The sequence below is a fragment of the Ochlerotatus camptorhynchus genome, unplaced genomic scaffold (assembly GCF_037179485.1).
Source record: "Ochlerotatus camptorhynchus isolate MF236.1 unplaced genomic scaffold, CSIRO-AGI_Acam_v1.1 ptg000244l, whole genome shotgun sequence".
Lineage (NCBI taxonomy): Eukaryota > Metazoa > Arthropoda > Insecta > Diptera > Culicidae > Ochlerotatus > Ochlerotatus camptorhynchus.
In genome coordinates this window covers 2,693,142-2,714,279 of record NW_027040734.1, presented here as the reverse complement: position 1 = coordinate 2,714,279, position 21,138 = coordinate 2,693,142, and the positions used below count along the sequence as shown (strand labels likewise).

Below are 21,138 nucleotides of genomic sequence, written 5' to 3'. Positions count from 1 at the left end.
ATCTCGAGCTATTGAATATGGGAGAAAGGCACGTATATACTAGCACCCCATAGTGAGAAAATTCTAAACTATTGTCACCCAACAAAAAGATCTTGACTTCCTGAAAAACTTTGCAGAATACATTTACTTTCTATCTGGTCAGGATCTAGAAATATTTTATATGCAAGAGTTTCACATCTATAGTAGCGCCGCAAAGTGAGAAAACTCTGAACTACAGTCCAGCTGCGAAAAAGTCTTGACATCCTGAACAACTATGCCGAAGACAGTACCTTTCTATCTGGTTGAGAACTCGAGTTATTTTAAATGAGAATTTCACGTGTATATTAGCGTCGCGTAGTGAGCAAATTCTGAACTATTGAGCACCAAGCAATAGGCTTTGATCTCCTGAACAACTTTGTGAAATACAGTATCTTTTTATCTGGTCAGGATCTCGAGATATATCACATGCGAGAATTTCACATGTATACTAACGCTACGTAGTGAGAAAATTCTGAACTACTGTCCGCCAGCGACAAGGCTATGATCTCCTTATCAACTTTGTCAGAGACAGCAACTTTCTATCTTGTCAGAATCTTGATATATTCTATGTTGTAATCAATTAAGTCAAATCCCACGTAGTATGGTCACAGTTTTCGCGGTTTCCATTTACATTTTCCCTATTATCCGCATTTTTTAGGTGTTTGCTGTAATCAAAGTTTAGCTTGTTTAGATCAAAACAAGTTTTTTGAGGACTACTCGTTGGTTTCAGATCGATTGGTAACTCAGCAACAAAATGGCAATGGAAAACTCATGTGTGTTGTACAAAGTACAACAGCGCGAGTAACGGAGGGTTAAGCAATGACACCGATAATGACCATGCATCAGAAACCTAGTCTCAACCACTTCAAACTAGATGAAGATCACATAGATGAAGATTAACTAACTCATTTTTTTACAATGACCAACTAGACAACGTTAAATGAAGTTCGAAGAAATTCCATTAAAATCAAAACAACATTCCATTTTTTTTTCATAACTATGCATTCACGTTCCTATTGTTCCTCGTTATAGTAAAATAAAACCTAATCAATTATAAGTGTTTTCCGTTATATCATACACAAACTCTTCTATACAGTACATCATCTCATTCCGGTTTCGTTTTGAATTCCATGTTTTTGTTTTACTCCAGTGTATTAAACTTGCCTTCCTAAAAACAACAGGTGTAGTGAATCAAATTCATCATCTCGCTTAATCACCGTTAACAACTAGATCACTCTCACAGTTTTTGTTTTATTTTCTTTTGCCTCGTTTACCTACTCTTCTTCTTCTTTTACAGGGCGTCGCACTACTTTTGATTTTAGTTCAAAAGTAATGCGCAGCTCTGCCTTTCTACCTAAGCCTAGACACTTCTCTTTCAAACGCTGGACACGCTGGCCAAGAGTAGAACTGTGTTTACAGTCAACTTTAACTATAATTATAGTAATGTTAGATTATATAGGAATCAATTGACGAAAAACTCCGACGCACACAGCGCACTTGGCGTTGCTTGCTCGTACTAATATTTTTTCAACAATTGTTTGTGTCGGACCAAAACAGCTTTGGATGGTTGGTAAATAGGAGGGGAAACCTAGAACACATTTGAACTATTTATTTGTTCCGTTTTTGTTTTCTCTTGTCAAACTTTCAACCGCAATCAATCTCTTCCAAACAGTTTAAAGTAAATTTACGCTACACGATCTCGATACGATTTGGTTTTGCTTTTCGTTAAATTTATACTCAATTAGAGAAGGAATGTGTGTATAGTTTTTCGGGTTTTCATTAGATTTGAATTTTTTACACGAGAACGTTTTTGACGGAAATAAAATCAAAGCATGTTACGCTACACGGTGCCATAGATTCTGTAATCTCAGCTGGAGCAAACGTTGTAAAGTTAATTAAAAATTGGTAGCACTCACATTTGTTTTAACGCTAAATGGATAAAATAAATTATGAATCGTAAGTTTTTCATTGATCTTATTTAAAAAACAAACACCCAACGGTATCCAGCTTTAATGCGTAAAATTAACATTACTGACTTATACAAGGGAGTATTGCTTCCGTTCAACCAGGGGAATTGAAAGCGTTACATTAGAATTTGTATTTTTTTTAATGTTGATAGCAGTTCGAAACGGATGCAAAAACCGTGCATTTGCTTTCTTCGTCTAACTTGTGTGGCTTCAAGAGCAGTGAGCAAAAACTTAGCAAATTCATTTCTACGTTGACTTAGGTATGCTTACTTGTTGTGGGACGAATATTTGTGTTGTTGTTGCTAGTCTTTCTGCATTTGTTTATTTCTACAATATCTCCGATTTTGCAGTGACTGCAGAAAGCTCCGATTAGCTATATTATAACTGTATTCTATGTTTAATCGATGTCCTTGCTTTTAAGAAGTTTAACAAATGTTGCGGTTTTTTGCCGGTTTTGGGTGCATTGCGTCGGTTGATTTTTGCTGCTGCCATTGCGTTGCCAGAACAGGGAGCGATTTGCATTAGTTTTAGCTAACAGGTAATGAACCTCGGTCCCACCATCACGCTCCCTACACGGAATCATCTGAAAAATACCAAACGAACCCATTAGTATTCTTGATGAACTAAATAACCATGGAGAAGCATGGTTTCCCATGCGAACACTCGTTGGTATCCGTTTCCAATGCAAACGCATGGGAGCCACCTAGCGCCCGATAGGTATGCAACCCGTCTAGCGCTCGCTTGCAAAGAAACAAAAAACTCACCATGATACCACCACTTCGTTTTCTTGGGGTTCTTATTGCAGGTTTTCACGTAAATTCCGTTGTCCGGTGGACGTCGCTTCTCCCGGCAGCTGCTCAGCATCGACGATATACTGAGACACACGGATTGCACTGATAACGCGGGCGACCTGCCGGAGGAGTTTATCACAATGTTTAATAAATTAGTAATTAGCTGTCTGTGCTCAGTGTGTTCGAACATACCAGTCATCTGTCAGGATCGATAGGCAGATGTGACCGTTCGAGTAGACGTGCGGATGCACGGGAATATTGGAACCTATGAACGTGACCTGAATAGAGCGAAAACAAAGAGAAAAGACATGGCACAGGAAATGCATAATTAATAATTCCGGCTGCGTTCAATCTTGCATATGAAAATTTCATCGCAATTGATTTGGTTGGTTCGGTGGCAGAATGTTGCATTAGTTACCTCGGGCGAATCGAAGGGGTACTTATTATTAAATTTGAATAACAGCTGAAAGTGTTCTCCCTCGTACAGCGTGCCTTCGACGCCGTCGATGTTGATAATCCATCTGGAAGAGAAAATAGAGAAGGAGAATGGAGGTAGAATCATTTATTAAAATGTATATAATTGTTAGGTTACAATAATTGTGATCTATGTATTTCTGATCTGGGCTACGGAATCAAATCGATAAATTTGAATAAAGGGCCGTTTGAAAAGCAAGTGTTGAATTCTTCTTGAATACTTAAGACTTTTAACCTTTTTTAATGAACAGTTATAAAGTGTATGTGGCCAATTGTGAAAGCGAACCAAAGAGTAACAACTTTGCCAGAATCAAAGCGACATACACAAAAGCCAGCAGGAGAATTTATCCCTGTCAACTAAATAGGCTGAATTTATAAAGAGATGACATGCCAAAATTGGAACAATCGATTATATGTCAAAGTCATAGGAAAAGTTATTCCAATGGAGCATAAGACCTGTCAAATGGATAAGATGTCGCCTCTTTACCCAATTTGGATCTCTTTACTGTCAAGCACATATAAATGCATACCACTGACAGCGGTAAAATCATAGAGGTAACTCTAAAACCAGAAGGTCCCGAAGAAACGTGCTCAACTTTTTGGCTCAGCTCTGGTACTATCTTCGGTTCCAAGCTAATCCATGCACCCCTAGAAACATAAGAAAATCCAGGAACCCCTCATTTTATCTGTCAAACTTTCATAGCAAATCAAAACAAACATAGTGTAGTACTAGAATTTCGACTAGAATGGGGTACGTTCAACGATGTACTTGGGATCGATAGGCTAGTCCAGTGTGAGCCAATTTAAAGTCGTTAGTTTCCACCAGTTTTCCAGAAAAGTCAGAAGAAATTTACGGGGAATGTTTGAATCAGTTTCTGAAGGAAGCCGAAAAAACTTTCAGAGTAGAACAAAAATGCTCTGCTGAAGGAAGTTTGAAGAAAGTTCTAAGAAAAGTCATCCGGGGAACTTCCAAGGGAAGCTAGAGGAAGTTTCAGAAAACCTTCGGAAGAAGCTCATGGAGAAACTTCCAGAGAAAGACGAAATAGTTTTCTGGGAGAATTCGACAGATAGTTCCGGTAGAAGATTAAAGAAATTTTCAGGAAAAGACGGAAACTTCCTGCAGACACTGGAAGAAATTCCCTCTTGTAGTTTGGAAGAAACTTCGGCAGAAGGGGTTTTCTGAAAGTCTAAAGAAGCTTCTAAAGGGTGATACGTTAAAAATTTGGTCAATATCAACTTGACGTATTTCTTTCAATTTTGCATTTAAAAAACCTGAACACCCCTCATTTTGAAGGTGTGTGTGTGTAGAATGTTGCTCCTATTTTGATTTTGGAATTCACTCTTCAGTTGTCAAAATGCCGTCCAAGCAAGAAGAGCAGCGTATCAAAATTTTGCTCGCGCATCGCGAAAATCCGAGCTACTCGCACGCAAAGTTGGCAAAATCGCTAAAAGTTGCCAAATCAACCGTTACAAATGTAATTAAAGTGTTTGGGGAACGTTTGTCGACAGCCAGGAAGTCTGGATCGGGGGGAAATCGAAAACCGGAAGCCGCTGAGACGACAAAGAGAGTTGCCGGTAGTTTCAAGAGAAACCCTAACCTCTCTCTCCGAGATGCCGCAAATAAGCTGGGTGTATCGTCTACAACCGTGCATCGAGCCAAAAAACGAGCCGGACTATCGACTTACAAGAAGGTAGTGACTCCAAATCGCGATGATAAACAAAATACGACGGCCAAAGCGCGATCCCGGAGGCTGTACACGACGATGCTGACGAAGTTTGACTGCGTGGTAATGGACGACGAAACCTACGTCAAAGCCGACTACAAGCAGCTTCCGGGACAGGAGTTTTATACGGCAAAAGGAAGGGGAAAGGTAGCAGATGTTTTCAAGCACATGAAACTGTCAAAGTTCGCAAAGAAATATCTGGTTTGGCAAGCCATCTGTACCTGTGGCTTGAAAAGCAGCATTTTCATAGCTTCCGGGACTGTCAACCAAGAAATTTACGTGAAAGAGTGTTTGAATAAACGTCTGCTGCCTTTCCTGAAGAAACACGGTTGTTCCGTACTGTTTTGGCCGGATTTGGCATCTTGCCATTACGGTAAAAAGGCCATGGAGTGGTACGCCGCCAACAACGTGCAGGTGGTTCCCAAGGACAAGAACCCTCCCAACACGCCAGAGCTCCGCCCAATTGAGAAATACTGGGCTATTGTCAAGCGGAACCTAAAGAAGACCAAAAAAACTGCTAAGGGCGAGCAGCAGTTCAAGGCAAACTGGCTTTCTGCGGCGAAGAAGGTGGACAAGGTGGCTGTACAAAATCTGATGGCAGGGGTCAAGCGTAAGGCCCGGTATTTCGGATTTGGAAAAGCGGAAGCCTAATTGAATATTTTTCCTGAATTTTATACTTATTGAACTTGAAAAAGAAATTTAATTTGATTTTTTAAATAAACGATTTCACCGATTTACACGCGTTTTCCCTTGACCAAATTTTGACCGTATCACCCTTTAGTAGAAGTTGAGTAAAGGAATTCTGGAAGAAAGAGATTACTAGGGGGATGTCGAATGAAAGTTCCGGGGGAAATCGGTAGAATCTTCTAGAGCAAATTAGCACAATATTCCAGGGGAAGTTGGAAAAAACTGACGGGAGAAGACAAAAGAGGTCAGAAGAAGCTTAGGAGGGAAGTCGAAACAACTTTTCGGGGGAATCGGAAAACAATGACCCAAGATGGAAGAAAATTCCAGGGGAGAGTTAGACGAAACTTCCAAGGGATTAGATTTTTCTTTATTAGGGAGGCTTTCAGCAGTTTAATATCTTCAGAATGATGCCTGATCAAACTGAAGTCTTGAACAAATATTCTGAGAACTTTTTGGAGATCTAAGGTCACCTGGCATTGGAATAATTTATGAGCAATCTAGTATTTGAGAGAATATCTGGGAGATGTGATTTGACCATCGGTCCGGCCTGGGATTTTTTCGGGTTAGAAAATTTCTCGACTTCCCTGGGCATAAGAGTATGATTGTACTTGCCACACAATTATACTAATGCAAAAATAGTACAGGCATCGAAAGCTCTCAATTCAATAACTGTGGAAGTACATCTAGATAGAACGATAAGTTGAGAGCACCTAAAAAGCGAATATGCGATAAGCAATAAGATTGAAATCCGAATAATAATAATAAGAAGAAGTTATTTGAATTGTTGGGCAGTTCAGAATGATTCCTGATCAAACTGATAAATAAAGGGTGTCCACGATGAAATTGCCACACTATGAAATTGCTCTAACTTTTTAACCGTTGGGTAGAATTTAATGAAAATTTGGGTGGATTTAGTTCATAGTGCATTATTTACATCCTGCAAGTTTTAAAGTCTTGTAATCAAAACTCACGGAAATGGAGTCGAAAGAACAGCTCGTGCGTGATAAAATCTTGCGCATTCATCACGAGAACAAGGATCTCTCGCATCGTTCCATCGCTAAAACGTTGGGAATCGCGAATTTCACGGTGTCGCGAGTGATTAAGCGGTTCGAGGAACGGTTGACCACTGATCGGAAGCCCAGAAGTGAAGGAAAAAGTATTCCGTACAACACCAAAAATCACAACCGCGTAGTTGGGGCCTTCAACCGAAATCCGAACGCCTCCGTTAGGGATGTGGCTAAGAAGCTGCACCTAAGCCGAAGTTTTGTCCAGAAGGCCAAAACTAAGGCTGGGCTTCGAACGTTCAAGGTACAAAAGGCCCCTAATCGCGACGAGAAGCAGAACAAGTCCGCCAAAACCCGTGCCAGGAAGTTGTACCTCAACATGCTGACGAAAGTTGAATGCTGCATCATGGACGACGAAACATATGTGAAGGCCGACTTCAAACAGATTCCCGGCAACCTGTTTTTCACGGCCAAGGATAAGTTCAGCGTTCCGGAGCATGTCCGCACTCAGAAGATGTCCAAATTTGCGAAGAAATTCCTGGTTTGGCAAGCCATCTGCACGTGCGGGAAGCGGAGTGCACCTTTCGTGACCCAGGACACGATGAACGGACAGGTGTACATAAAAGAGTGCCTCCAGAAGCGGCTGCTTCCTCTCCTGAAGGCCCACAACGTCCCAACAATCTTCTGGCCGGATTTGGCCTCATGCCACTACTCCAAGGACGTGCTGAAGTGGTATGCGGACAATAAGGTCAATTTCGTGCCGAAAATGTTCAACCCTCCCAACACTCCGGAGCTCCGCCCCATCGAGAAGTACTGGGCGATTATGAAGCAGCACCTTCTTAAACGACCTAAGGTAGTGAAGACAGTCGAGGAACTGAAGAAAGTATGGGTTTACATGCAAAAAACGGTTGATTCACAGGTTGTGCAGAATCTTATGGCCGGGGTTAAGACCAAGGTGCGGGCATTTGCGTATGGACTGTAAATAAAATACGAGTAAAATGGTAAAATGAAGTTTAATAGTTATTTCTCAATCCCTGAAAATTTGATGGCAATCGGATGAAAACTCGAATTTTGCGAATCAATTTTGTGTGTGGCAATTTCATCGTGGACACCCTTTATCTTGAGGATTTTTTTTTGCAGATCTCTGATCACCTAGAAGTCTTTTAACTCGTTCAGTTGAGAGAATATCTCAGAGATGTGATTTGAATTGATGTGCCAGTTGAATATCTTCATAATTAAAGGGTGATACGGTCAAAATTTGGTCAAGGGAAAACGCGTGTAAATCGGTGAAATCGTTTATTTAAAAAATCAAATTAAATTTCTTTTTCAAGTTCAATAAGTATAAAATTCAGGAAAAATATTCAATTAGGCTTCCGCTTTTCCAAATCCGAAATACCGGGCCTTACGCTTGACCCCTGCCATCAGATTTTGTACAGCCACCTTGTCCACCTTCTTCGCCGCAGAAAGCCAGTTTGCCTTGAACTGCTGCTCGCCCTTAGCAGTTTTTTTGGTCTTCTTTAGGTTCCGCTTGACAATAGCCCAGTATTTCTCAATTGGGCGGAGCTCTGGCGTGTTGGGAGGGTTCTTGTCCTTGGGAACCACCTGCACGTTGTTGGCGGCGTACCACTCCATGGCCTTTTTACCGTAATGGCAAGATGCCAAATCCGGCCAAAACAGTACGGAACAACCGTGTTTCTTCAGGAAAGGCAGCAGACGTTTATTCAAACACTCTTTCACGTAAATTTCTTGGTTGACAGTCCCGGAAGCTATGAAAATGCTGCTTTTCAAGCCACAGGTACAGATGGCTTGCCAAACCAGATATTTCTTTGCGAACTTTGACAGTTTCATGTGCTTGAAAACATCTGCTACCTTTCCCCTTCCTTTTGCCGTATAAAACTCCTGTCCCGGAAGCTGCTTGTAGTCGGCTTTGACGTAGGTTTCGTCGTCCATTACCACGCAGTCAAACTTCGTCAGCATCGTCGTGTACAGCCTCCGGGATCGCGCTTTGGCCGTCGTATTTTGTTTATCATCGCGATTTGGAGTCACTACCTTCTTGTAAGTCGATAGTCCGGCTCGTTTTTTGGCTCGATGCACGGTTGTAGACGATACACCCAGCTTATTTGCGGCATCTCGGAGAGAGAGGTTAGGGTTTCGCTTGAAACTACCGGCAACTCTCTTTGTCGTCTCAGCGGCTTCCGGTTTTCGATTTCCCCCCGATCCAGACTTCCTGGCTGTCGACAAACGTTCCCCAAACACTTTAATTACATTTGTAACGGTTGATTTGGCAACTTTTAGCGATTTTGCCAACTTTGCGTGCGAGTAGCTCGGATTTTCGCGATGCGCGAGCAAAATTTTGATACGCTGCTCTTCTTGCTTGGACGGCATTTTGACAACTGAAGAGTGAATTTCAAAATCAAAATAGGAGCAACATTCTACACACACACACCTTCAAAATGAGGGGTGTTCAGGTTTTTTAAATGCAAAATTGAAAGAAATACGTCAAGTTGATATTGACCAAATTTTGACCGTATCACCCTTTACACCTGATGAAGCTGAAGTCTTGAACAAATATCTTGAGGAGTTTTTGGATCACCTGCCTTTGGAAATATTTCTGAGCAACCTGGTGTTAGAGAGAATAACTGGGAATTACAGAATAATACCTGATCAAACTGCTTTCGGTTGGTCAGGATTTTTTTTCTGAAGACCGTCCATCAATTCAAATAACTTCTCTCAGATATCCTCTCATAATGCCACGTTGGAAGATCAAAGTTCTCCATCCAATCCTCTTGATATTAATATTGTCAAAGCTTCTGGTGTATCAGCTATTATTCTGAAGATCTCACACCATACAACAATTGAAATCTCGACGCTCACATATTCTCATATATTACCCGAATTTTCATAAACTTTTCTAGGTAATCAATGATTCTGATAACGTCCTCTAGAATGTTTGTTTTTTTTTTTAAATTTAAGATTCCTGGTCCATGAGGTTTTATTCTGAAGATCTTAAATTGTCCATCAAGTCAAAATCAGTCATGAAACATCTCCGTAAAATCGAAGACATCATATTAAAAAGACTGGGAACTTTGCCAGAATCCAAGCGACAGATACAATAGCGCTGCGCTTGCGTGAAGGTGCAAGCAAAGCATATAAAAATGAGCAAATACACAAACCTTTCTTCTGAGGATGTAATCTTTGCTATCAAATTCGGTCGAAGCATTTACCTTTGAGCGGCAGATGACGCGATTGTATCTGTCTCATAGCGTTCGAAGAGTTGCCAGTCTTCTTGATTTGATGTCTTCGGGAAAGTCTTCTGGATATACAGTGAACTCTCCTTTACTCGATTTCTCCCTAACTCGATCAAAATCCAGGCTACTTGGACCACTCTCCTCATACGAATTTCCTATATTTACCACCAAAACTCCACGATCCCTTCAAAATCTAATTAGCAAGAATCATTTGAACAAGATTTCCATTAAGCCCTCAAGGTGTTTGCTCAAAAGTTCTGATTTCAAAGGTATTTTTTATGAAGATCGATATATGTTCTGGAATCCAAATAACATCTGAAAGGTAATTTTTCATAACACCTAGCAATCAGAAATTATTGCAGATTAATAAGGTATTTTTCTGAAGATCTTCAATAGATCATCAATTCAAATAACATTTCTTAGATATTCACTCATGTCGGCCAGCAATTTTTAAAAGATCTTCAGATGATCAAACATCTCCGTGAGGTTCTCTCGTTCTGGATTGGTCACCACCTCGTTTGTCAGCTGAGATCAGCAATGACGTTCGATAGAATTATTTACATCATCGTTTTAAATGATTTGCGTTATGGGGCTGAACCAATACCATATGCATTTCAATTTGGAATAACAAACATAGTACAGAGAGCATTACGTATTTCAACTGAGGTCTGTTCGCTTCCCGTATCAATGTTCATCGTGTATTCGAGATCATCTGATTACAAAACAACCGTCATCCGGTTGCAGCTATCATTCGAAAAAAAAAAAACGATTTCGATGTTTCTAGTTAATAGATGCACCCCTTGAAACATAGGAAAATCCACGCACCCCTCATTTTATCTGTCAAATTTTCATAGCGAATCAAAACAAACATAGTGTAGCACTAGAATTTCGACTAGAAAGGGATATGTTTATAGATTTACTTGGGACCAATAGGCTAGTCAAGTAGTGAGTCAATTTAAAATCGTTAGTTTCCACTGGTTGCCAATACCGAATCAAAGTTATCAAATAAAGTTCGTAGGCCATAATTCTCGTGTCACATTTCAATAGGAGCATTTTGAGGTGAAATCTACTAGAATAAGTCAAAATCTGGCACGACTCTTCCCGATCTGAATGAAATTTTCAAAATGTTTTCAGCATTGGAGATTATGATTTTTCCACCAAATACCAAACCATTTTGAATCAAGACTAATTTTTGAAAAGGACGTACACTCCCGATCATAAGTTTAAGGACACCCCCGAAAAAACATGACAAATTTGTTATGTTCATATCTCTGTCGTGTTACGTCCAATTTTCGTTCTCTTTAGATCATTTGAAAGGTATTGAATGGAACTTTCCTCGTAGGCAAATTGTTCAATATAATTTTCAAATTTTGTGAGCTAAAAGTTCACCCAAAGTTACAATATTTTTCAAAATTTACTCCGAAGAATCATGACTGATTTTCTCAGAATTGAGTTGGCCAAATTTTGAAATAAAAGTAGTAGTAGAACACTTATGCTTTACTATTCATACCATTCAAATAACCTTTGGCGATCGAAAATTGAACGTAAAATGAGAGATCATTGAACAAAACATATTTGCATGGTTTTTTTGGGGGGTGTCCTTAAACTTATGATCGGTAGTGTATGTGTTTTTGCACATGAATTTTCAAAAAAATAACTATAAAATCGTTTATTGTATCAAAATTGTGTCTGAGAAGAAGTTGTAGAGAATTAATTGGACTTTAAAGAAAAAAAAATACACTGAAAAAAATTGTTAAATTCTTGAAATAAATAAACATCAAAATATAAAATGTGCATTTCTCTTAATTCCAACGAACGATTTTTTACATTTTTTTTTTCGCGGACCTTATGTCATAAGACAATTTTCAAAAGTTAATCCGAGATGGAGCAATTTAAAATAAAAAAAGTCCCTGGAAGATTCATGATTTTTTTTTAATTTGATGAATTAGAATGAATAAGACATTCGACTTTGTACCGCTGTAGATGGAGAATCACGAGAAATTTATGAAAATGGCTTATGTTCGAGAAAATAATAATTTTCTAAACATTATTTTTACAATATCTCAAAAACAGCTACGTTCTACAGGGCGAAGACGAAATTATTGCAACACATTTAATTTGCTCTCAAATTTCACGCATTTTTCAGATAAAAACCAAATTTGAAGGGTGGTTCTATACATGTATTTAGCTCAACCGGTGGCAAATAACGATTTTAAATTGGCTCACTACTTGACTTGCCTATTGGTCCCAAGCAAATTGATTAACGTACCCCATTCTAGTCAAAATTCTAGTACTACTATATGTTTGATTTGATTCGCTATGAAAGTTTGACAGATAAAATGAGGGGCTCGTGGATTTTCTTATGTTTTGAGGGGTACATCGATTAGCTTGGAACCGAAGAGAGTACCAGAGCTGAGCAGAAAAGTTGAGCACGTTTCTTCGGGACCTTCTGGTCTAAGAGTTACCTCTATGGTATACATATATTGAATAAATTTTGGGGGTTATTTGCCCAAATGCCCAACACTTTTGCTTAACGCCATCCATAAGAGTTTAAACAGTCGTATCCGGTACCTTTTTCTCATTTTTATCCATTGTCATTTGCATCCTTTACTTTCTACTTGGCCTTTCTGAATTCCCGCTTCATCATGGCCCAATAGGTTTTGATAGGGCGTAGTTCTAGAACAATTCGGTGGATTCATGTCCTTGGGAACAAAATGCACCGAGTTAACCTCATACCATTCCAACACGCTTTTAGAATAGTGACATGAAGCTAAACATGTGCTCCCTCAAAAATGGCAGCAGACATTTTTGAGGCATTAATTTTTGTAAATTTCACCATTGATGGTGCCTTTTGTGACGCATATTTTACTTCTTTTTCCACATGTGCAGATAGCCTGCCAAATAAGGTATTTTGATGCAAATTTCGCCATTTTCTTTTTCTTGAAACGATTATCCACTTGGAACTTATCTTTTCCGGTGTAAAACTCCTGTCCTAGTGTTTGTTGTCAGTTTGCTGGCGTTCATTGCGGTTTGGGAAGTTTTGCAAAATACCGACCTTTCTGGCAACATCACGTGTTGAAATGTTGGGATTTCGGGTGAAATTACCTTTCACCTTGAGATGAGATTTGCATTAACATGTTGATGATCTAGATTTCAAAAATCTCATGGAATCATGAATTTGTATAAAATCAAAGAGTTTCACTGCAAAAAATGAGCTTAAATCTTGTTTTGGTATGTCGGTAAAAGCATATATCATTACAAGATACCTGAGAATGAGAAACCCAGTATTACAAGTTAAGCAAATCTTCCTGGAGTTTAGATCTTGAAGTTATATAAGCTAAATAAGATTTTTTTGTGGAATACAAAGATGTGTAACCAATATATTTATCCTTCTAGAAAAAGTCCTGTCAATATTTTATAGTTTAATCGAAATCTTGTTCCTTATCCACTCCGAATTTTTGAGCATTTTGTACATAATTTAAAATTAATAATTGTGTTTAAAAATAATATTGTTGGATTATCCAAACCATCCCGAATATCTGATCTTGAAGTTCTGCAGACTCAACAAGGTATACGAAGCAGAGTTGCGACTTATCACAATCACGATCGCCAAACAGCTGATGGTAGTAACGCTTTATACATTCCTATCAATGTGCTCGTCGAAGCTCTCTCCATGACCATCCACCAAGTTGACGAAAGAAGTAAAAAGCAACTGGTGAATGTCGTCTTCTGTTGTGATCCATCACCGATCTGGTCATTCCCGACAATCACGACACTCTTCTGTGCTCGTTGTGAAGCAGTTGTTGCTTTTCTTGCTTATGTGAGTGTGTTGGTGAGTGAGCCCAACAGCTTCCGTTTCATGTTGCCTGCTTTGTTTGTAACTCACACAGTCGCGCCTGCCGAGACGAACTTGGAATGCGTAGGCATTGTTTTCATTTTCTTCTGTCGTTTCGCTTTTCTCATGATCGTACTGCAGAAGTCTTCACTGTTTTCGTTGTGCTTTTCATCATCAGCAACGAGTGTAACGTTTTGCTTGTGAGCAGCGACCATTACTGGTGATTGTTGTTTGCCATGGCTCTAACTCTCACTGCGTGACAAAACAATCTGTCAGCGATAGTCGGTTGATGCGAAGACGAGTGTCACGTGAGTGTCATGATATTTTGCATCACTGATACGAAGATTCGACTTAATGATAGAATGGTTAAACCTTCGTGAACCTCCTTTAATGTCATTGATTTGGTTTATTGGGTTTTCCATAATGCCTGGACACACCAAAAGAAATTCTAAAAAACACTATCGTGGTAGGAATAGCAGCAAAATCACCATTTTCCCCGTGCGTGAACAGAGTGCGAGTGAGATCAATATGTACAATACTTTTGATTTGTGGATACTTTACCACAGTGAAAGAAATAATATGAAAGTTAAAAACAGATGTGTAAACAAGAGAATATAATGGTGTATGTGATATAAAATTGATTGATTCCAAGTAACATTGCAAGTTTTATAAAGGTTTTAATGATTCTTCAAGACCAAATTATGGCCTACAAGACTATGATAAACCCAAAAATTTTACTTGGGATGAGTATTTATGATCTTTCCCTGTGCGATTTGGGTTTTCCCGCATTTTTCCCGGCAAATCCGGATTCCCGGTTTTCCCGATTGGATGGACACCCTGCAATACACTTCAAAGAGAAACTCTGCAAAGTTTGCTTAATTTTTGCCTAGTAGATACAGCCAGTTGTAAGTGTTGCAATAATTTCGTGTTCGCTCTTTAGTATGTTGGTCACCACGATCATTTTAATTTGTTACACCTTAAATAATCATATGCAATTATTGGAATATTGTTATTCAGGAAGGAGAACCATCAACATATCCTCCTCAAGAGCATTTTGAGAAGCATTTCAAGATAATTCTGAGGAAAGCTAGAATTCTGTGGTGAAATCCAAGAAAAGTTTGTGATAACACCATTTAAATTTAAAATGGCACACCAGATTCTGTGAATATTCCAAATGAATTGAAAAGAATATAGTGGAGGGAAATGGAGGCAATTTCTTGTGAACATTTTTAAGAATACAAAGATAAATGTAATGTTAATTTTAAAAGTTTGCTGGACGGAATTCCTAAAGTGTTCTGCACAAAATTAATATTCATAAGGAACATAAGGGAAATGGCTCTAATGTTGGCTTATGGATCTAAGATTGGACTCAAATTGATAAAAATCTGCTATTTATCAATTTTAACTAGATGAACCGTTGGGACGGTACTAATGGATATTTTTGGCCGCTATTGAAAATTTAGTCGATTGCTGAATTTATGTATAGGCCCAAATTAGGGGCATTTAGGCCGACATTACATCCATTTTATCTATATGGAGAACTGAGCAGAACCATACGATTATTAAGTCCTGAAGAGTAAACATAATTCTGACGACATTTTCAAATGATCCTAAGGAAATTCTTTAAAAATGAGCAAACATATTCTGAGTTAAGTTTCAAAGAAATAGTTCAATTAAGTTTTTGATTCCATACATTAACAAAAATGTCAAGATTCTTAGACTTCAATAAACAACAAGATCTTGGTCTTAGAAAAATGTTCATGATTAAGGGGCTGGATTAAAAATTCTAAAGAAATATTGGAAGCATCGGACTTTAAATAGTTATTAATAAAAATTATATTTTAAAGTTCCAATCAAAATCCCGGTTATTTCCCGATTAATTTCGATTCCCGGTTAATTACCGGTTCTCCCGCTTTTTCCCGATTCGTTGGCCACCCTAGATTATTGGAAGGTATGCAAGTTATCAAAAAGCGCTCTTTTTTATATCGCTCGGATTTTGATATTTTAAAACAGATTTTGACCTGAAATCCATCCACATATTGTAAAACCTATCTACTAAATGTATTCCGAAAAGAAAATAGTTTTAACATATAGTTTATGAGATATGACCAGATAAGTGAGTATCCAGCTTTCCATGCTCGGTAATGGCGGCCTGTTTGTGTGAATAAATGTATCCTTCACTGTGCTTTTTGACACTATCTGGAGGTTCGGATTTTGACTTCTCTCTTTCTCGCTCTCAGTCACAGAAGAAAGTTGAACAACATACGCCCTCCAGTTAGGGTCAAAAAGCACAGTGAAGGATACATTTATTCATACAAACAGGCCGCCATTACCGAGCATGGAAAGCTGGATTATGGTATTCAAAACAATGTTTTTTTTTGTTCCATTTGGGGTCCAAACAACTGTGCAAAATTTGCTTGAACCATGAAACTAATCATGTAGAAGTAGGATGTACGATGTTAGAATGTCTCTAAAAAAGTTATAACTGTTCAAAGATCGATGTTTCGAATTATGCGCCAAAAATCACTATTCTTGCCAACACTGCCGATGTACCAATGAAAGTGAGATTCCAAACTGAAATAATTTCAGAGTTGATTATCTTATCGATTTGGTATGTTCAGATATGCGTATTTATAAAGGGGGGGCGGCTTATTATACCAACCCATGCCATCCTCACTCATAGCAATGGAAGTAAAGTTTCAAACTGAAATAAAATTGGAGTTTCTTATCTTATCGATTTGGTATGTTCAGATGAATTATTGAAAAACAATTTCTCAATTTCATACACATAGTTAGAAAGAATGGAGCCTTACTATATCCCACTAAATTGATGCAAAATTTGAAATTTTCACTCCACAGTGCTCAAACGGTTCCAAATTGGGCCCTGATTAGCCTCCCAAAACTTGAACTCATTTAGTGAGAAACTGACTTGGCACAAACCATTTGAAGTTTATTTGGAAATTACTATGGGAAAACAAAACTTTTTGTTTATTGTCTTCTAGCCCTTTTACATATTGTAGTGTTAACAAATTTTATTGCTATTCTTATTGGAATTTTTATCAGTAACAACTTTGCAGAAAATCGTTTTTCAGCCATACGTCAAATTAAATAGTTATTAATTGTTTAAGAGATTGATAATCTTATGGCAAAATTAAACAACTGTATTGTGGGCAACACTGTATTCTGCAGTGTGACATAGTAGCCATGATTTTTGTCCTCTATTCTACGCGCCATAAACACCAATGTTGCCTGCTGAACAGTTCATTGAACATAATCATAAGACAACAGTGACTTGAATATTAATAATTTTTGTTCCTTACATTTGATCGAAAAGTGGTCTTCAACAAAGTTGTAACTGAGAAAATTCAACAAGCTGAGCCGACATTTTCTAATGTAGAGTGAACTGGTGAATTTTGAGATAGATATGAACCGAAAATATGGTTTCTCCATAGTAATTCCCATATAAACTTCAAATGGTTTGTGCCAAGCCAGTTTCTCACTGATCAAATTTTGGAAGGCTAAACAGGGCCCAATTTGGAACCGTTTGAGCACTGTGGAGCGAAAATTTCAAATTTTTCATCAGTCTAATACCCCACCCCTCTCACTCATATAAATGTAAGTAAAGCTTCAAACTGAATTAACTGTGTTTCTGAACATGTCAAGTTGGTATTTGCTCCATTTAATCGGCGTAGTTAAATATGGAGGTGGGCTTACTGTATCCTTTCTGCCCCTCACTTATATCAGTGAAAGTATAGATAAAGACTGAAATAACTTCGGAGTTTGCCATCTTCTCGAGTTATTTAGATGGATTATACAAAAACATTTGCTCAATCTCATAGGAGCAGTTTGAAAGTGAATACCTCCTCCTTCCCTAATATCGCTTGAAACAACTATTGCTGTTGAACTGGGTCTCGGGTGGATTCCTTGATAAAGTCAGAAATTAGCCTCACTCCTCGTTCAGCCACATCGTTGACGCGAGCGTGTCCTCATCGAAACCCATTGCCAATCGGTTTTCTCTGTTCTGGATACCGCTAAAGCAATCGATGAAGTTATTGTGTTAAGTGACTTCAATCTCCCGGGAATTTCATGGAAAAACCAACTCGCAACGGCTACCTCTATCCTGATATGACTCACTCTGTCATGCATTCCAACGCTTTGCTCCTTCTGGACAATTACAGCTCAGCCACTGTTTCTCAAATTAATCATGTTTAACCAGAACAACCGCAGTTTGTATCTGTCCACCGCCATGAGACATTTCCATTTCAAAATTACACACTCAGAAAAATAATCAGAATTAGGTTTATCGGAATTGGCAATATACTTACTGAGTTAAATTTTGACTAACACTCTCCTCGTCCACCGTGACTCCTGGTGGCGGTTCTTTGATGAGGGACATTAATTCTTTCTGTAACCGTCGCTGTAAATATAAAACAATCGATTAGCGATCGTGAATTGAAAACCATCGTTCATCTAGTGTTAAACAAAGGTTCACTCTGGCAGTTGTCACGGAATCTAAGCCCTACTGCTACTTGCCTCCCAGCGGCTGTTATCCAGTATCAATTTGCGATTATCTTTGGCCGCATCCTGTATCACGGTGCTGGCGGTCGTCGAGATACTCTCCGACTTGGACGGCTTTTCCTTCCGAACTCGAAATCGGTTCAACATGATTACGGTCTAAATGTTCACCAACGCTTATCACTGTTAAATTCTCGTGGAAAGAGTATTTTTTGGGATTGGCGGGATCACTACTGAAGGTATTTTATTGTTGGTGCTGGTCAGCTTAAACTATTACGCTCTACTGGACGAATCATTGGTTTGACCGTCGGCCGAGAAATACTCTGCAAATGTGGGAAAACATTGTACGGGTTAATTTGAATCGGAAATCTTCAAAAGGGCAGATTCGCATTGTCCAGGCAGAACCGACCGATCGGGAAGACGCTTGATGTATAATTAATTCTGATGATGGTATTGTTTACACGAGGGCCAGTCGATTGAGTCACGTTTTGGACGTAAACACCTCTCCCTCCAAATGTGATTGATTTTAATGAAGAGGGGATCGGTGTCCACTTGCGAATGGAGGTAAAACAAAATGGTTGCGCCAGTTCCTTCGAATGAGGGGGAGTAATTGATCAACAGTAGTGGAATTATGATGCTCTTTGAAATTCGAGACAACAATTACGATGATGTTTTGTTATGAGTACCGGAATCCGGGGGCAAATTGATCACCGGGGTGAAATTGATCATTATGGGTGTAGTTGCCACGAAGAAAATTTTCGGTGATAGATATCGAGAGAAATCTTGATAAAATTTCATCATGAGACTCAAATGATTGCTTATCATAACAAAAACGAACATTTTACAGTTTTTTTTTTTTGAACTGGCGTTCCATAGCCTTTAATATAATCATTCAAACAAACGGTGATAGGGTTGCAGCGATTGTTGACCTTGACTTAAGAGTGTTTTTTTTTTAAATAAACTAAGCGTGAATTAATCTTAATTATAAAGGTAGTGAAATGTTTTCAACATTGGGCAATAAATGGATTTCTGTGAAATAAAAAATGCCTACATTTAGGCGCAACTATGCATTAACGGGTGTTCAATAAAAAATGAGAATGATTTCAGTGCCGTCCAGCGCTTTTGTGAGAGCATCGCGACTAAGTTGCGTCGTACGGCTGACCAGGCCCCCTTCTCCAATAGTCATTGACGTTTTTTTTGAAGAGTAAACATTATGTTATTGATAAAAAAAATACTGAATTCGTTGAAAAAAAATGTTTTTTTCTTGTTATATGATTGAAAAAAATCTGATTTTTTATTGAACACCCGTTAGAAGAAATCTGTTTTTGTAATTTCTGCTAAAAATACACTTCGCACAAGGATTTTAGCATCTGATTCGGATTCAGGGAGCCTAAATATTAATAAGAACAGTTACTAGAAATTTACCCGAAAGTAATATGAAGTTCTGATCCGTATTGATATTTTCAAATTTTAGAATACAAAAAATGTCCTTTAAATTAACAAAACACCCAATATGATAAGTAATCATGCAGACCTCATAGCAACTGATTTTAATACTATAATTTTGTCAATTTCGTTTAATGTATACATTTATCTCTATATTTACATTATTAACATTCCGAACACGATGCCTTCGGAAAAATGTGTAGTGGCAAATTGGAAATATTTGCAAAATCATTGCTGATCAATTCATCGATAAATTTTAAATTTATTGAAACCGAATACATCTTTAAAGTATGTAGTTTCAAATAGCACCAATAGATATTAAATTCGTCAATAAATGATTGAGCTATGATTTTTCAAATATTGCGAGTTTGCAGTTACACATTTTACCGGAGGCATCGTGTTCGGAGTGTTAAGTGATCAATTTGTCCCCGGATTTATAATAAAAATGCATTTTCTGATGCAAATATTGATTTTTCTTAAGGTGAAACTTCCCATGAAACACTGCCAAAAACACTTCTGATTTCTCTCTCTCTTATATTGTTCAGAAACTTCTGAATCACAGCCCATCGATAGCCCTACTCCAATCAGCTGTTGGATCGTCTTTGACCTACACTCGCACACCGTGGACGCGGATCGGGAAATATGAATCTCATTAATAACCGCATTGACGATAATGTCCCGCTCGTTCTGCCCACAAGTCCGCACACGCACACACACACACCTTTTTAGTGGCGTAGTAAATTTTCATTATTGCAGCAATGCATTCTGCCTCTTCGACCTGTCGTGTCTTTGTTCGGCAGAGGTAGGTATGCACTTTCGAAGGAAGAACGCACCATTCGATGGCGCGGCGGCAGTATTTTATGGCCCATCCACTATCGTCGGTGTGGATCTACACCTTCACCGCCGCCACCACCCCCGAGGCAACAGGCGCACATCGAACATGTGGGAGAGCATAACCTTGTAGGAATGAACGAAGCCAACGATCCAACGAACGAACGGTATATTGCGGTGGATGAAGAGCGTGAAGTTCATTGAAATCATCATAGCTAACATAAAGAACCGTTGGCGTGGTCGTGGTTGGGGACCTACAGTAGACTGCACTCAACAGTGCATGTGCAATGATTCCGTTGCATTAAGATATAATTGTTAAATTCTCAGAGCTTTGGAGCAATTTTCTAGACCATCTATTTTCAACTTTGCCCTACCGCGAGATCGAGCTCGCTCTATATCGCTTCATTTAGTGAGGGTGCCCGCACCTCTGGTTGAGAATCGATGTTCTTGTCCAGGCCTCCCCAATCTTTTAAATTTTTAAATAGCTGTATCTTTGACCGATTAACATGTTTCAAGATGCATTTTGTTTGTTTCTCATTCATTATAGGCTAAAATCATAATGATGATAAATAACATAGGGCTAGATTGATATCCTTGC

General features: G+C 38.6%; 1 protein-coding gene across 2 annotated transcripts in view; it reads right to left on the bottom strand.

The window, feature by feature from the left end:
* Positions 1-1,639: 1,639 nt before the first annotated feature.
* Positions 1,640-21,138, bottom strand: part of LOC135704651 (ubiquitin-conjugating enzyme E2 W) — a 144,966-nt gene continuing 125,467 nt past the window's right edge. Inside the window, exons 2-7 of one of the 2 annotated variants that reach the window (XM_065226134.1) lie at positions 18,282-18,586; positions 18,074-18,165; positions 3,195-3,297; positions 2,969-3,054; positions 2,750-2,895; positions 1,640-2,568 (exon numbers count right to left, since the gene is read on the bottom strand). In XM_065226134.1, the coding sequence (XP_065082206.1) occupies positions 2,555-2,568; positions 2,750-2,895; positions 2,969-3,054; positions 3,195-3,297; positions 18,074-18,165; positions 18,282-18,413 (573 nt within the window). In that variant the 5' untranslated portion in view covers positions 18,414-18,586 and the 3' untranslated portion in view covers positions 1,640-2,554. The remainder of the gene's footprint in view (positions 2,569-2,749; positions 2,896-2,968; positions 3,055-3,194; positions 3,298-18,073; positions 18,166-18,281; positions 18,587-21,138) is intronic. The other variant, XM_065226135.1, reaches the window with a different exon arrangement.